Below are 15,650 nucleotides of genomic sequence, written 5' to 3'. Positions count from 1 at the left end.
GCACAGCTACATCTCAGTTTTTAATAAGGAGCATTTATCACCTCACCTAAAGACCTCCAGATTTAAGCAGCCCAGGCCTTGTGGCACACACAATGACATGATAATGTGAGCTTTCTGCTCACACTATGGGCGTCATCACAGGGACACTGTCAGATCTAGCTAGAAGACACTAGAATAAATTCCTTTTGTGATTGATAATGATCTTGCAGGAAAAAGTTTTTGTGGAATGAATTATCCACATGTCGTATGTATAAATTACATGCACTACTCATTCCAAAAGTTGAGAATGATTGTGTGATTCCATTGATTTACCCTTTGGCCATCTCCTGATTCCGAGTTATCTTTTGATTGATTTCTCCAAAGTATCCTTTTTCTCTGTTGTTTGTCACTAGCAATTCAAGATCTCTCAGTCTCACTTCGGATAAAGAAAGAAAGGCAGAAGACACAAACGTATCTGCAATTTATATTCAGAACTCTAGTTGGAGAACTCAACTCTCATAGAGAATGAGAGGTACGCCCGAAGGGCTTCAGACTCACTGTTCAAGGAAAGGCTAAACAGAAAAAAACCAAAGTTCACTTTCTTTTACTTTAAGATTAAAAACCAACATAGCCTCCACAGGATGCTCATGGGGCTGGGGACATAGCTTAGTGGCGAAGCATTTGCCCGCATGTGCAGTGCCCTGGATTTGATACCCCAGCTTCACAAAAATGAATGAATAAATTAAAATTAAAATAAAGAAGTATTTAGAAGGGATGCATACATAAAGAATACAAATCAGATTTTTTTTAGTGGAGAGCTGTCCTGTGAAAACACTAAAGAATGAAATTCTCTTCTCCGTGGGTTCTTTTCACAGCTCACTCATTTGAGGTCATAGTCAAGCACATGTAAAAGCAACAGGAAGACTCTTTACTATATCACAGCAAGATATGGCTGGTCTCCTCTCTCTCCCACCAGCCCCATTGAATGACTATAGACAGTTTGCTTAATTTCTGTCTCAAATTCTTTACAAGGAAAATGGACACACATTGAAATAATAAAAATTCTTACCCACTTTAAATTACTGTTGTGAAAATCACAAGGGAAAATGTCTTATAGACATAATTTGGAAAGTAGAAAATACTTTTCAAGGGTCTATTTGGAATACTTAGGAAATGAGTCAATTTGGGGGAGTCTGCCAGAGAGAGAGCTTGAAAACATTTTATAGTTAAAAATTTTAAAACCTAATTATAAAATTTTCGAAAAGTACTGGCCCTTCCTTGTCTGCAGAGGCCACTGTCATCATGAGTCATGATACACGGCAGATTCCAAGGGCCCTGACCAGAAGGCGTTGGTGATGTGCCTTCCATCCATTGTTCATCTGTGCTGTTGGCACTGACTAATGCACTGCACCTTAGGACAGAGGCACTCCTGGGGACCCGCAGGACTGCTGAGTGTCTCCAGAGCCACCGGGCATGATTCCCAGCCTCTGATTTGCCTCTCCTCTGCTCCCGTCGTACATCAGTCAGAGATGAGCCTTCCAGAGGCGGAGGCTCAGCTCAGCCATGGTGGTCTGGCTCTTGACTGGTATCTCATAATGCTCTGCCCACTACCAGATGATCAGAACACCGATTTTACTTTTAGATTCCCTGTTCCACTGATCAACGAATCCAACCCAAGCATCTCACATCAAATTCAACAATCCTTGGTTGTCATGAGTAGAAAAGTCCGTCAGTTGCAAACCTGAGCAGAACAGGTGTGTCCTCAGGTTTGCTCATGCTACCTTCAAAGTTTCCTTTGTGCACACGGCCAGGTATGTGCATCTGCACTATACACACTCAGAGCAGAAATGGTGCATGCAGGCAGGTGCTCCTTCAACAAACATTTGCTCATACTTCCATGGCATTACATGACAATCCACATGGCTGATGTGTCTTCCCCACCCATATTCAAATACAGTCATGCATGCCTTAATTATGGGGATGCTTTGCGAAATGCATCATCAGGCAATTTTGTCATTGCATGAACAACATAGAATGGACTTATGCAAACCTAGAAGGTCTAGCCTATGACATATTTAGGCTATGGTCCAGCCTACTGTTCTTAAACTACAAACCTTGACATCATGTTACTGTACTGAATACTGTAGGTAACGGTCACCCAATGGTAAGTATTTGTGTATTTAAACAGGTTGGTTTACACCAGCAACACCACAAACACATGAGTAACACACTGCATGGGGATGTTGCCATGGCTACTTCAGTAGGTGACAGGAATTTCTCGGCTCCATTTAAATCTTAGGAGACCACTGTTCTATGTGGTGCCTGAAAACTGCCATCCAAGATGCTTGCAGGGAAGTTCAGGTTTACTGTCACCATTGTTTCCCAGCCACGTGTCCCCACTGTGCCAGGACTGCCTGCCTTCCACTGTTCATCATCCCCATGATGCCCACCCTCTACCACCCAGTGACATTTTCACCCGTGGCTCTTTCTCTACTGCTCACCTCTGGAGAGGTAATACCCACATTTTGGTCTTGCTGACCACTCCCGGCCCCCACTTCCATGGCTATCGCTTGGCTGTTTCTCTTCTGTCCCGCGCCTCTTGCTATTTCTCCCCCATCTGTCAGCATCAAGCAAGAAGGAGGGCCCTGCAGGGTCCCTGAGTTCAGTGGTGCTTACTGCCTAGAGGTCTCAACTCCTCAGCCTCGTCAGTGCTTCAGGTTTGCTTCTGTGCTACCAAGGAGGTTTTCTGGCTAAGATTCCAAGAGTTCCAGAAGTCTGGATTTCAGAAAAGAGAGAACTTAGTATGTTATTATATGAAATGAACCCCATCACTATTTGAGGAAAGAAAACAACAAATGCCATCAGCCAACAGTAGCTACAGGAACTAAACTGTATGTAGATCCATACCCAGCGGATACTTTCCAAGGGGAATAATATGCAAGTAACTTTTACATTTATATTAAGTGCATAAATGCACCATATTCCCTAACCACTTTCCTAAATGAATAATAAATGAGGAATAATAAATAAGAAGAATATTTGAGGACCAGTGTCTGGCCCCAGATATGAAGACAAGGAATATGAGGATACCTGTAAGGTAAGTCTGGATTCACTCCCCCACCATATAAGACAAACCGCCAAGATCTAATCCAGGAAAAAAAAAAAAAAAACATTTCTGGAAGGATGTGCTCATATCTGTCCATTTCTCATCTCAGAACAAAAGGTATAAGTTACCTCTCAGAGACAATAAAGCAGATGTCCCTGAACAGTTTGGGAGCAATTATCATTTTTTCTGGACTATTCTTAATAATCAGCAAGAGGCCAAAGGAAACATGCCTGAACACAAAATGTGCCTCAAAAGTTTATAAGCACAGCGCTGCAAGAACCAAAGTCCCAGAACTCTTGGATACTGTTATTTTCTTTTCTTTCTTTTTTAAAATTTTAATTTGTGGTATTGTTGTGTTCGTTCCAAGTGAGATAATATGAAGCTATTTTGCCGGGAGTCTGAAAGGGACTGGTTTATTTACCCAGCCGTTCATGCAAAATTTGTTAAGAGTTCAGAAAAGAAAGGAAGGGCTTGGCTGTTGATTTTCTGGCTCCATTTATAGATACAGAGCACGAAAAACAAGCCGACACACTGTGCAATCAGCTGGGATGACAAAGGAATTTGGGGTCAGGTATGAGAATCCTTCAGGAAACCCCAGCCAGAGAGCTCCACTGTGACTAGATCAGAACATGATGGGTTCCTGTTATTTAAACATTAATTTCTGAAAAATAAGAATCTCTCTCATTTAGGACAATTTTTTAGACTATCAACCACAGGTCATCTGCAGATTTCTGGGCAAATTTTAAATACTATCTATGATGATGGAAACTACTATGTCATTCTAGTCTAATTTCTCATCTGGTTTGAAATGTATCTTGAAGTACATGAAGTCTACTTGAAATTAAAAGAAACATTAAATAGACCCACAAATCTTTTTTTTTAAATATCATATCTGGCCTCTGAGGAGTAAGAACAAAAGTTTAAGGGCTCCAATGATGGAAATTTCTCACTAATCAGGAGTGTGTGCATACACGAGTTCAGCTGTATATTTGTAAGTACACACAAAAATAAAAACCACCCACAACACAGTAGAAGACAAAACAAAACTTTAAAGACAACTAAACCTTCTAGGGATTAAAAAAGCAACCAAGATAGTATTGTGAGATCCAGAACAGGCTGTGTGGATCACTGAGCTGATCCAGGCCTCAAAATTACTCAAATAAAGGGAATCAAATGAAAAACAAACTGTCTATTTTATGATCTTGTCCAAATAGAAATACAGCCTCAAAGATAAAAATTTCAAAGTTTAAATGCCAAGTGAAGGCAAGAGCAATACCCAGTACACTGCAATAACAATTACACAGCCTGTATCTATGAAATCACCTCCCAGAAAAAAAGTACAAACTTGTACTTGGGGAAGGCAAAAGAAAATCCCCCCCAAACAGTGTTTTGGTTTGAAACAGTTTTAAAAACAAAAGGGAAATCCACTTTTTCAAAATCCTCACCTAATTAAACACATGATTATAAGCACTTTAATAAGATAACACTAAGGCCAGATGCCATACTTTATAACACACAGCATAGTCACAGAGCAACCCTGAGAGTTGTGGTCTTTTTTCCAGACAGAGAAATGGAGGTTTTCACAATTTTATAAACTAAATCTAGACTTTGTAGGTTCAAAATCTGTGCTCTTATTTGCTCCACTTCACTGCCTCCTCACATATTTTATAAGTGTGGTGAGTATGAACAGAGGCTGGAGGAGACAGGCTATGAGGGAGGTAATATAACAAAATACCCAGACCACAGACGTGATGTCACCAGGTACACCAGGTTTCAAATCCCTGCAGGGCCACACATTAACCTTGGGACCTTGGGTAAAGGACTTACTTCCTCTGTGCCTGTAATATGTAGGCAACAGCTGAGACCACATGGTTTGTGCTAGATGCTAAGTAGATAATACACACAAAACCCATAGCGTAAACCTAGAATATACAAAGCCCTGAACCGGTACTTTTGCTGCTACCACCACAATCAGCAAAACAGAGACCTCATCCTGAAATACGATGCAGAAAATATTTCGAACTTCTGATGTTAGGACACAAAGAGCTCCTTAACTATTGCCTAACACACATGCAGCGGAAACCTCTGTGCCCTGACGCCCTGATGTCTGGATTGCAGTGTCCACACTACCTCACTAGAGTGTGGACAGAACAACTTCTGCGTGAAGATGGTACACTCTTTGTATAACACTGGTCTTAATCTCCTCTGGGTCATAACTGCTCATTGCTTCATAATCACTAAGAAAACAGAGCCCCAGTAACTTATCCGACACTGGCAGGAGGAATCCGAAGCTGACATTCTTATTTTACTTAGGGGCCCTCTCCTAACTCAGTGATGGGAAAGTAATGACCATTTTCCTGGTGGGCAATCAGTCTAGCCATATTAAATACATGCATATTCTTTGACTCATTGTTATCTACTTTTATAAATTTATCCTAAGGTCGTATGCGCAAAGATTTTGCTAAAGAGGATATTCCCTAAGGTTGTTCAAAATGCTTAACAGCAGAGGAAAAAAACCCAGAGGTTCAATACAACATATTGATTAGTTAATTACATTATATGCACAATAAAAAAGTATCCACCTATTAAATTGATGTTATAGAAATATGTTGTTGAGATGAAAAGTATTCTCAATATATTAGTTTTCATCCTATTTCATACATTCTAAATTTTATAAACAAATAGCTCATATATTTACATATAATGCATATATAGCATATACATAGAATGTGTATATATTATTAGGCTATTAAGTCTGGAAAGTGATAATTTATGATATGCTATTATGGTTTTCTCTTTTTATTCTTTTTACTTATCTGTATTTTCTAATTTTCACAATGAACATGTATTACTTAAAGGAACAAAAGCAATTTTTTTTCTTTTCTTTTTTTAAGTTGATGTTCCCAAGGATTAAAAAAAAATTCTTGAGATATACAGACCAAGAAAGTATTATTAAAAATACTTCAAACAGATTAATGAGAAGTTATATTCCATTTATGTATGACGTGTCAAAATGCATTCTACTGTCATGTATAACTAATTAGAACAAATGAAAAAGAGAGAATAGAAATACCTATAACCTTCACGTTATGTCTATCTCATGTGGAAAGCAACTAAATTACCCAACATTTTCTCTGTCTACTGTAGAGAAACAGCAAGAACAGGCCAATTAACAATCTTTAATTAAAGTCTGGGTCTTACCAGCTCCAGTCTAAAGGAAGGTTTAATCATAAAAGCCAGCATGGCGCCACTTAGAAAGTCATGAGGTGGGAGGGGGAGACCTGAGAACTTGGCTGGAGCTCCACCTAATTAGTTAAAGCTAGGAAGGCTAACTTGGGCACATTCACTTTCCCTCTGTATCCTCCTGAAATAAGTGGGGTGGACAAGGGGATGATTGATGTGTCTCTCAGTTCTGAAACTGAATGACTGGCTAGGACCAAATGAGATTCTGGAATGGTAGAGAAAAGGAAATCTAAGTCAATGGGAAGCCATACTAAGGCACTGTTCAGGGCTATTATCAAACTACAGGGTCCATATTGCCCAGGGCCAGCTGATTATTATACTGGCAGTAAGCTACTCCAGGTCCAAAAGATTCCCGTGAATCACGTCTAAAGCAAATCAGACAATTAGGATTTATAGTTAAGACTGCTGCTGATTTACAGAAAGTGGGCAATTTCATAACATGGTTGGTCGCAGCCCCTTTAATTTAACTGAAATTAGTGACACTTAAGGTACAAGACATAGGCCAAGATCTTATACTATGATGGATTCTACAGGGCAGTGAATCAGACTGCCCAATCTCCTGCTGAAGTTCCTCTTACAGCAACAATTCATGAAATTCAAGGCAATTAAAAAGCTGTCAACATATTTTCCTACTAAACAGTATTAATTTTATTGTTGATAAAAAAATAACATTCAATTTGCAAGCAGAAAAGTCAGCATATTCGAGAAATCCTTTTAAGGTAGCTGCTTCTGCTCTTAAAATCTTGTCATGAAAGGAAGCCAGGCATTTGGGTTTTAAATGCTGAATTGGAAATCGTTAAGAAAAAACAGTTAATGGGTGAATGGGACTTTCATAAAGGTTGTCACTTCCGGGAGTCTTCCATAAGGAAATTCTGGAGCTACCTCTATGGGTAATCGATACATACAAAAGCAAAAATCCATTCCGGGCTTATTATAATGAGATCATGCAGTTGTGACAGGCAATACCGGGGAAATGAAAGCACATCTCTTTGAGGCATATTTTATGCCATCAGCAGTTACAGCCGAGTGCTCCCTAGTCTCAGCTTGGCAAACAATTCAGAACTAAATCCGCTTTGTAACTCCGGGTTCTACCTCACCTGAGCATTCACAGGAAGGTCTACTTGACAGAATGACAAAGAAACAGACGGAGGAACAGCAATGTCAGGCAGTGACATAAATGTCAATGACAAGAAAGGCGACAGATGAGGAGGCACAGGGAGAAGAGACAGAGGCACATATAGCTCCTCCTATCACCAGATGCTGGAGGGCTGCAATGAGAGCCAGGGGTCGGAGGCGCCCCTCTCCCCACCATCTCAAAACCACCCAGGGCACAAGTGATGGGATTGCTGGAGCTGAGAAGGGGGCACACCCTCATCAAGGCAGGGGTCTCAGGGGCTCCATGACCTTTCATGTCTCTGGGTTGCACTTCTTCACTTGCTGTCTACAGTGTCTACTTTAACACTTTCTAGACTGTTCACCCACTAAATGCAACCCTTTCCCAACCACCTACCACAGCACCCATGACACATCAGCTTCTGGTTTCCCTTTGTGCTAAGTGGACCTGCAGCTGGATGCCACCTGTGAACCTTGGTACACCAGCAAGTCAGTCTTCTTCAGAGTCCCAGTTTCCTTCTTCCTGTATCCTTTACCTGCTTCTTGCTCATTCACATCCTTCACTTCTAGGCAGTTTTCCCCAATGCCTTGAATCCTAAAGCTATTCTTTCATTCACAGAAATGTGCGAATGACAAGGAATATGTCCAACTGTCTCTCCTGAGGCTGTTTGCATCTTAGCCAGGATACTTTTAAAAGGATATAGCTATGATGTTAGAATTTCAGGTACTACTAAATCCTTGAAGGAGTAATACTAGGTCACCTGAGCCTTCCATCAGCCTGAAATCACCCAGATACTTCCCCTATTTGTATAGAAGGCTGGCCTAGAATCCTGTGTTTAGCTGGGTATTCAGTAATCAAATAGAACTCTTATTCATCTAAGGCTGCAAGTGAGTATTTGCTTATATTCTCTTGAGAATTAATTTTACATGAGCAGAGATCATCTAATTGCCTTCCTATCTTTAGATTCTAGCAAGTTACTTCTTTAAAAAGCAGAGATCAACTTAAAAAATGAATGAAGTCAACTTAAAGAACTTATAAAGAACTTAAAGTCAAACTAAGGTAGCATTGCATTGCAACCCAGAGTAAAAATGTAAATACCCATGAGTCTATAGTGACATCAACAATTTAATAAATTAATAATGAAGGGAGAAAACAGAACTTCCATGCAGAAGAATAAATAAATTATCTAGATAGTCTATCCTCAAGATCCCCCATCCCTTGAGGATGGACCATGTGTAGTGACTTTCTCCCAAAGAGTGCAGTTACAAAAGCAAAGAAGAGAGTGACATTACAGTGGAAAAACCAGAAGGACACCAGTTCTTGCAGGTGATCAGAGACTTTCATGGCCATAAATCATGTTGATAATATGTACTCATGACACAATAAGATGAAAATGGCATTTTATCTCTAGAATCTTCCTCATAAAAACCCATCACCCCAATCTAATGACAAGGAATAATAATAAGAAGGAGAAAAACATCAAAGGAACTTTCTACAATACATCTAACCAATATTCCTCCAAAAAAAATCCTAAATGGAAAAGTCTGGAAAATTTTCTGAGTCAAGAGGAACCTGAGAGTATGAAAACCAAATGTGATATGGAATAATGGTAGGGCCCTGGAACAGAAAAAACGTTAAGTAAAACAAGGAAATCTGAATAAGCAATGGATTCTATCTTATACTAATGTTCAATATTGGTTTACTAATTGTAACAAATATACCATACTAAGATATTAATGAAAGTAGAAACTATGTATGTGGGGGGTACACAGGAGGTCTCTGAATAATCTGTCAACTTTCCTCTAAATCAAACTATCTGTCCAATTATGTAAAACTAAAGTGCATTAATATAAAAAACCTAGGGGAAGCAAAAAAAAAATTAAAAAATGAAGCATTCGGTACCTACGGTGATTTTTCTACATTTAAAAGAAAACTACCTACAAACAAATCATTTTAAAAAAATCTTGTCATTTTGCATTAGAAGTTCTTGTGAGACACTGAGATTCTATCTCACTCTAGTCAGAATGCCAATTATCAAGAATACAAGTAACAATAAATGTTGGTGAGGATATGGGGAAAAGGTTTACTCAATTGCTGGTGGGATTGCAAATTGGTGCAACCACTCTGGAAAGCAGTTTGGAGATTCTTTAGAAAACTTGGAATGGAACCACCATTTGACCCAGTTATCCCACTCCTTGGTTTATACCCAAAGGACTTAAAATTAACATACTACAGTGACACAGCCACATCAATGTTTACAGCAGCTCAATTCACAACAGCTATACTATGGAACCAACCTAGGTTCCCTTCAACAGATGAATGAATAAAGAAAATGTGGAAATATATATATATAATGGAATATGACTGGCCATAAAGAAGAATGAAATTATGGCATTTGCTAATAAATGGATGGAACTGGAGATTGTCATACTAAGTAAAATAAGCCAATCCCTAAAAACCAAAGGCTGAATGTTCTCTGATATGCAGATGCTGACTCACAATAAGGGAAAAAGAGAAGAAGAGAAATCCATTGGATTAGACAAAAGGAAATGAAGGGAAGGGAGGGGGGTGGGAATAGGAAAGACAATAGAATGAATTGGACATCACTTTCCTATGTTCATATAGGAATACTCGATTTGTGGAACTCCACATCATGTACAACCACAAGAACGGGATCCTAATTAGAATGAGTTATACCCCATGTATGTACAATACAACAAAACACATTCTACTTCCATGTGTATCTAAAAAGAACAAATAAATAAAAAGAATTCTGTGAGAGATCCAATAAGAGCAGGGCTGTTTGCTGCCATTATAAACACAATGTAGTATCCAGATTCTCATCAGGAGTAATAAATGATCCCTACTGACAGGAGGTACTGTGTGCTAAGACAGACTAAGTATTACTCAGTACACCCGAGCACCCCACACATTCCTCTTCATTTCCCAGCTTCCCCTGCAGTTAGGCTGAGCCCACATGACCAATTCTAATCAATGGAGTGTAAGCAGAAGGGTCTGTTCCACTTCTGGGCTAAGGAAGTTCATGTTCAAGCCTTCTCCTCCTTGCAAGCTGAACCTGGAGGACTCGTGTTCCACAGGGTGTCACTACAGATGGAGGATGTTATGTGATCCAAATAAGACTTACTCAGAATGAGCAGGTTTATTGGGTTAAGCCATTAAGACTGGGGGGGGGGGGGCATGGTTCTTGTGCTCAAACAGCTAAAGCTCACTCCCTGAAATACCAGTGATTGCATTCACAGGTACGTGTTCCTCCCCTTCTGGCAGAAAGCTGTTGGTTTAAAGCTTTCTGTAAACTCGTGTCTCACCCAATACTACTTACCACAAGCGATGGTCCAATAGACTAGAGAGTCTGGAGTCTGGTACAGGATTCGGTAAGGAGCAACCCGTGCACTGGAGTCCAACACAACGTCAAGGGTACCCACCAGGAGGCCTGCGGATGGAGAAACGGGAAACAGGTAAGAATTTCCTCGGGACTTTCCCCAAATCCCTGAGGCAGTGGGAACATGCCCGTTCTGCTGGATCTCCCAACAGCCCATCTCCCATTTCACTGGTTTTGATAAAACTTTCTTCTTGGACATGGTGGTGCTAGCTCTCTATTACTTGTTTCAACAACCTCTAAGAGAAATTGCCACAACCTGGAAAACAGTGGGTTTCAAACCACTAAGGCTAACACAGCTCCTAGAACAGTTCCTGGCATATGGTGGCACTTAAAAATGCCTATTAATAAAAAATAAATAGTAAACACTTATTATGCTGGGTTCCTTGCTTTGTCCATCGTATGCTTGGTATGTATTATCTGTCCCCTTTTCAGTCATGAAATAAATCCTTCCTCTGAGTAAGTGGGGAGCTGTGCATGGACATCTGACTCGCTGTGCCAGGCTGCCCCACCTACTTCTTGAATCTGCCCAACTTTCCTTTTGCACTGAAAAACGATTCAGCTCAGCCAGCACTAGGTTGTCTACTATGGGCAGGACAAACCCTGTGGGCCTAGAGCAGAATGAATAAGCTGGAGTCCCTAGAGCATCTGTAATCTAGGAGAAGAGGCCACACAGTGTTTTCATGCTGTGTTTAGCAGCGAAAAAAAGATGTGAAACCAAGACACTTTCTTGTTTCCAAGGCATTTTTTGCCCTTTGTGATATCCATCACTATAACCACAGATAACGGGAACCTTCCCCCGTACTCTGAAATGATGCAGTCGTGAGGCTGGGGCTCAAGACCTGCAATTTTTTTTTTTTTTTTTTTTTGCAGTACAAAGCTGACTTCTTTGTTAAGAGCCTCCATGATTCACCTCTCTGGAGCCTACCAGGTCTTCAGGGAGACCTACTCACATTTGCCAAATCCCAGAAAAGCCTGATTATTCAGCAACTGAGGTTAGCCATTTCCTTGTGAGAAATACAAATGCCCGGTACACTCTTTTAAGAAGACACAATACTTTCCCTTTCCAGGATGGAAGTTGACAAGAAAAAGGAAATTAAGAGCAAAAGGCATCCTGGTGCCCAAAGCAGGAAGGCACCTGTAAGGAGAAGGCTGCCCAGAAGCATCTGACTGGTACCCAGTTAGCGCAGCCGCAGCAGCCACCACCCTGCTCCCCAGACAGCAGCCCTTTCAGTAGTGGAAGCCAAGCTGTCAGATCCAGTGGTGACAGCAAAAGGATTCTGACAGCTTCAAAGTGGGAGCTGTCGTCAGCGCAAATTTCTCTTTTAACACCTTTCATCCAGTATCTCCAACTAAGAAGGTGGTTCTCTCCCATCCACAGGGAGTCTGCATCAGACACCAAAGATGTACGCCCTATTCTTAAACACGGACACACACACACACACACACACACACACACACATTCTGCAAGGTTTAATAAATAGATCTTTTCCTTGGCAGGCCCCCAGAGGCCATGTGTTCAAGGCGTGGTCCTCAGGGTGGTAGGTGTTCTCTTAAGAGATGGTGGAAACTTTAATAGGTGGGGGCTATTGGGACATTTTTAGGTTATTAGGTCAGTGTCTTCCAAAGGGATTATGGGACCCTGGTCCCTTCCTCTTCCCTCCTTCCTCCTGGCAGTTTGCCCTGCCACACTCCCCACCATTGCCATCTGGCACCTCCACCAAGGCAAGGGGTCAGCCCAATCTTGGCATACCCCCAACTAAATAAAACTTTCCTCTTATAAGTTAATTATCTCACGTATTTTGCTGCAGTAACATCAAGCTGGCCAAAACCACACCCATAATTTAACTGTCCATAATTAGTCTAAAGCTGCATAGAACCCAGCATAGCATAGGGTGTGGATTCAGGAGGACCGACTAGGAATGCAGAAGAGTCAAATAACCTTGGGACATTACACGTTTATTTCCAAAGCCTGGGTTTTCTCAATTGCAAAATGGAGAAATACACTATCACAAGACTGGTTTTGAAGACTGAGAATACAGGAGTCAGTGCAATGAGGCTGGGTGGAAGGAGGGGTTTGGAATGCGGGGCCAGGCTCCTGACTAGAGCCTGCCGAGACTCTCCTTAATTTAATTTTACTTTTACTTTGATTGTAGGGTGACTCATTCGGGGTGACTTGGGGATGCAGCGAGAGTGGCCAATGCTGGGAGAGAGACATTCAAGGCTTACGGATTCCCTTGTTCCATCACCGCCCAAACTAAACATCCCACCTAAATGCCCCAAGCGCAGGCTTCTCATGCAGTTCTATTGGGCAAGAACCAGAAGTTCTTCTGCAAATGTCACCACAGTATCTCTGGATGTGCCCTTCTGTGGTAGTACCATGGAGACTCACTTCCCTGCACTCTGGGAGCCAGGGGTGGCGCCAAGAGCCATGGGTTAGTCATCTCGTTCAGAAAGCTCAGTTCCAGCTCTGACTCTGTTACAATCAATTCTGTGGAGGGGACAGGCCATTTAACTTCTCACTACTTTGAATTCCTCAGTTGGACAAGAAACAGAGCATTTGCCTTCCTGAACTAGGGCCATTAATCAAGACGCCTAAGTGAGGTAGACCACAGGGAAGTCCTATGATTGTCCTTGGTCTTTATCAAGGGCAAAGCATCCATTAAGACTCCTTCCAAACCACAATGACCATTAGTGAACCTGAGCACACCAGAGAAAAAGAAAAAAGAAAAAAAAAGACTTTTGCTAAAGTAAAAAAAATAATTCACTTGCTTGGGTCGGTATAAAAAAATATATCAAAAATAAAATTCTCAGAGTATGCAGTTTCTCAAGGGCATAGATTTCTCATAATGTGCCACACATGTGTATTTTTGTTCGCTTTTTTTGTGACTCAAATTTACTCTGATAATCTCTAATTTCTTTTCATTATCTATAGAGGAAGAGTATGTTAACAAGAAAATCAGAAAATAGTACTGGCTGGGAAAACTGGATTTCCTCTTGTTAACCAGAAATCAACTACACGTTAACTAGAAATGCAGATCCGTCACTTGTGATAACTGACTGTTAGTAAAGCTTCTTTCTTCTTGAATCAAAAGAAGACATAAGATACCAGAACTTCCAGAAGTATCACACGTTGGTTCTCAGGCACAGACTTCAGTCTGGGGTCAGGGAACAGTAGTCAAGAATCAGCCTATGTGGTTTAATAAAGATCTGAAAGAGAGTCATTATAGACAGAGAGACTCTTTCAAGGGCACACAAAGTTCACTGAGCAGAGTAGAAGACAGCCCCGGGGTGCCACCGCCCAACTCTAAGACCCAGCCTCCTAGAGGCTCAATGTCTGTAATTTTACTGGTTCACTCAACTTCTATATTCTCCAACACAAAAGAAGAAAGGCCTCTGGAAGAGTCCAACCCTAGCCACGTATCTTGATCACCACAAGTGGCCCCAATTAAAATCCATCTCCAACATCCATCATTCTAGTTAAGGAAATCTCTTTGTCAATCAGAGATAAAGAAAAGTGATTTGCTTAATGTAGAGTCCCTTGGGGTGAGGTGCCAGTCCCCAGCCCCGAGTGTCCATGACAATGGGCACTTCCAACTTTCACTAACATTTCCATGAAAACTTAACAGATGTCCATGCTTACTACAGGGTCCATATTAAAATATTTCAAAGTAAGTTACAGGCACTATAATATTGGGATACTCATATTAAACTATTTAAAAGTCTGTGTGTGTAAACATTTAAGGCATTGGCTATCCATACAGAAAACTATGAGCTGAGCTGTGGGTTGGCCAGTCAAGTCCATAAATACACGACACCCCAGAATCCTCAGGTCTGTAAATTCTTTGTCACCATGACCAGACTTTCCTCTCCGTTTGGAACACAGTGCTCCTTTGCCCATCCTTGACTCTTGCTACTTCAAATGGAAAACTCCTAATTATTTAATGCCACCTCTTGCCAACTGCATTCTCCATTCCAGCTCTTTTTCTATAATGCTTAATGCATTTATTTAAAATTACTAGCACATATTGTTTTGTCTTCTCTCCAGACTGGGAACTCCTTTGACAGCAGCATCTGATCCACTCTGGGACCTAGAGGACTTGCACTTTCCATAGAGGTCAGTAAGCATCGAACATGTGTTTGATAAATAAACAAGTCAGTATTTCTTTGAAAAAGTCAACATAATAAATTACTCTTGTGTTGCAGAAACTCTACAGATACAAGACTCTAGGAAAGAGAAAAGACTCCTATACTTATCCTCTACCCATACAGGATACCAGAAGATGGGAAATCATCTGGTCTAGAGAATCCAAAAAAACAAAAGCAGTAATCTGAATTCTCTTAGAAGTCTTATTTCTCATAGCTCCAAAATAGCTGTCAAAATACTGAACCTCTTCATCATTCCCCACACAAAGCACTGTTTTAACAGCTGTTCTAGTCAGCTATTTCTGGAGTTAAACAATCTTTGATCGCCTGAGATAACTAAATCAAATTATGGCCCTCAAAATAACTCTTGTCTGAATCTACCTATTACATTAGCTCGGGAGCATCTTGTAATGCAAAAGAGCTATTTTCAAGGACGGTCAGAACACACACCCACAAATGGCACATTCAGACCTCCCATGTAGCTGTCTGCACTAGAGGGGGTGTCAAGCATGCAGTCACCTCCACACCTGGAGCACGGGCTGGGACTGGTATAGGCTGGCAGGCCTACAGCACAACACAGAGGCCCCCACTGCCCTTCTGGGAGCCAGTAGGGTCAGGAGAATGCTGGGGACTTAAAAAGGTGCTCAAGAAAACATCAATCCACA

General features: G+C 41.0%; 1 protein-coding gene across 1 annotated transcript in view; it reads right to left on the bottom strand.

Annotated features, from left to right (window-relative positions):
• Positions 1-15,650, bottom strand: part of Tbc1d9 (TBC1 domain family member 9) — a 109,183-nt gene that overhangs the window by 50,878 nt on the left and 42,655 nt on the right. Inside the window, exon 2 of the mRNA XM_078022088.1 lies at positions 10,783-10,893. Within this exon, the coding sequence (XP_077878214.1) occupies positions 10,783-10,893 (111 nt within the window). The remainder of the gene's footprint in view (positions 1-10,782; positions 10,894-15,650) is intronic.

Source organism: Ictidomys tridecemlineatus, chromosome 9 (genome assembly GCF_052094955.1).
Source record: "Ictidomys tridecemlineatus isolate mIctTri1 chromosome 9, mIctTri1.hap1, whole genome shotgun sequence".
In the NCBI taxonomy this organism is placed as follows: domain Eukaryota; kingdom Metazoa; phylum Chordata; class Mammalia; order Rodentia; family Sciuridae; genus Ictidomys; species Ictidomys tridecemlineatus.
This window is presented reverse-complemented; position numbering and strand designations above follow the sequence as displayed.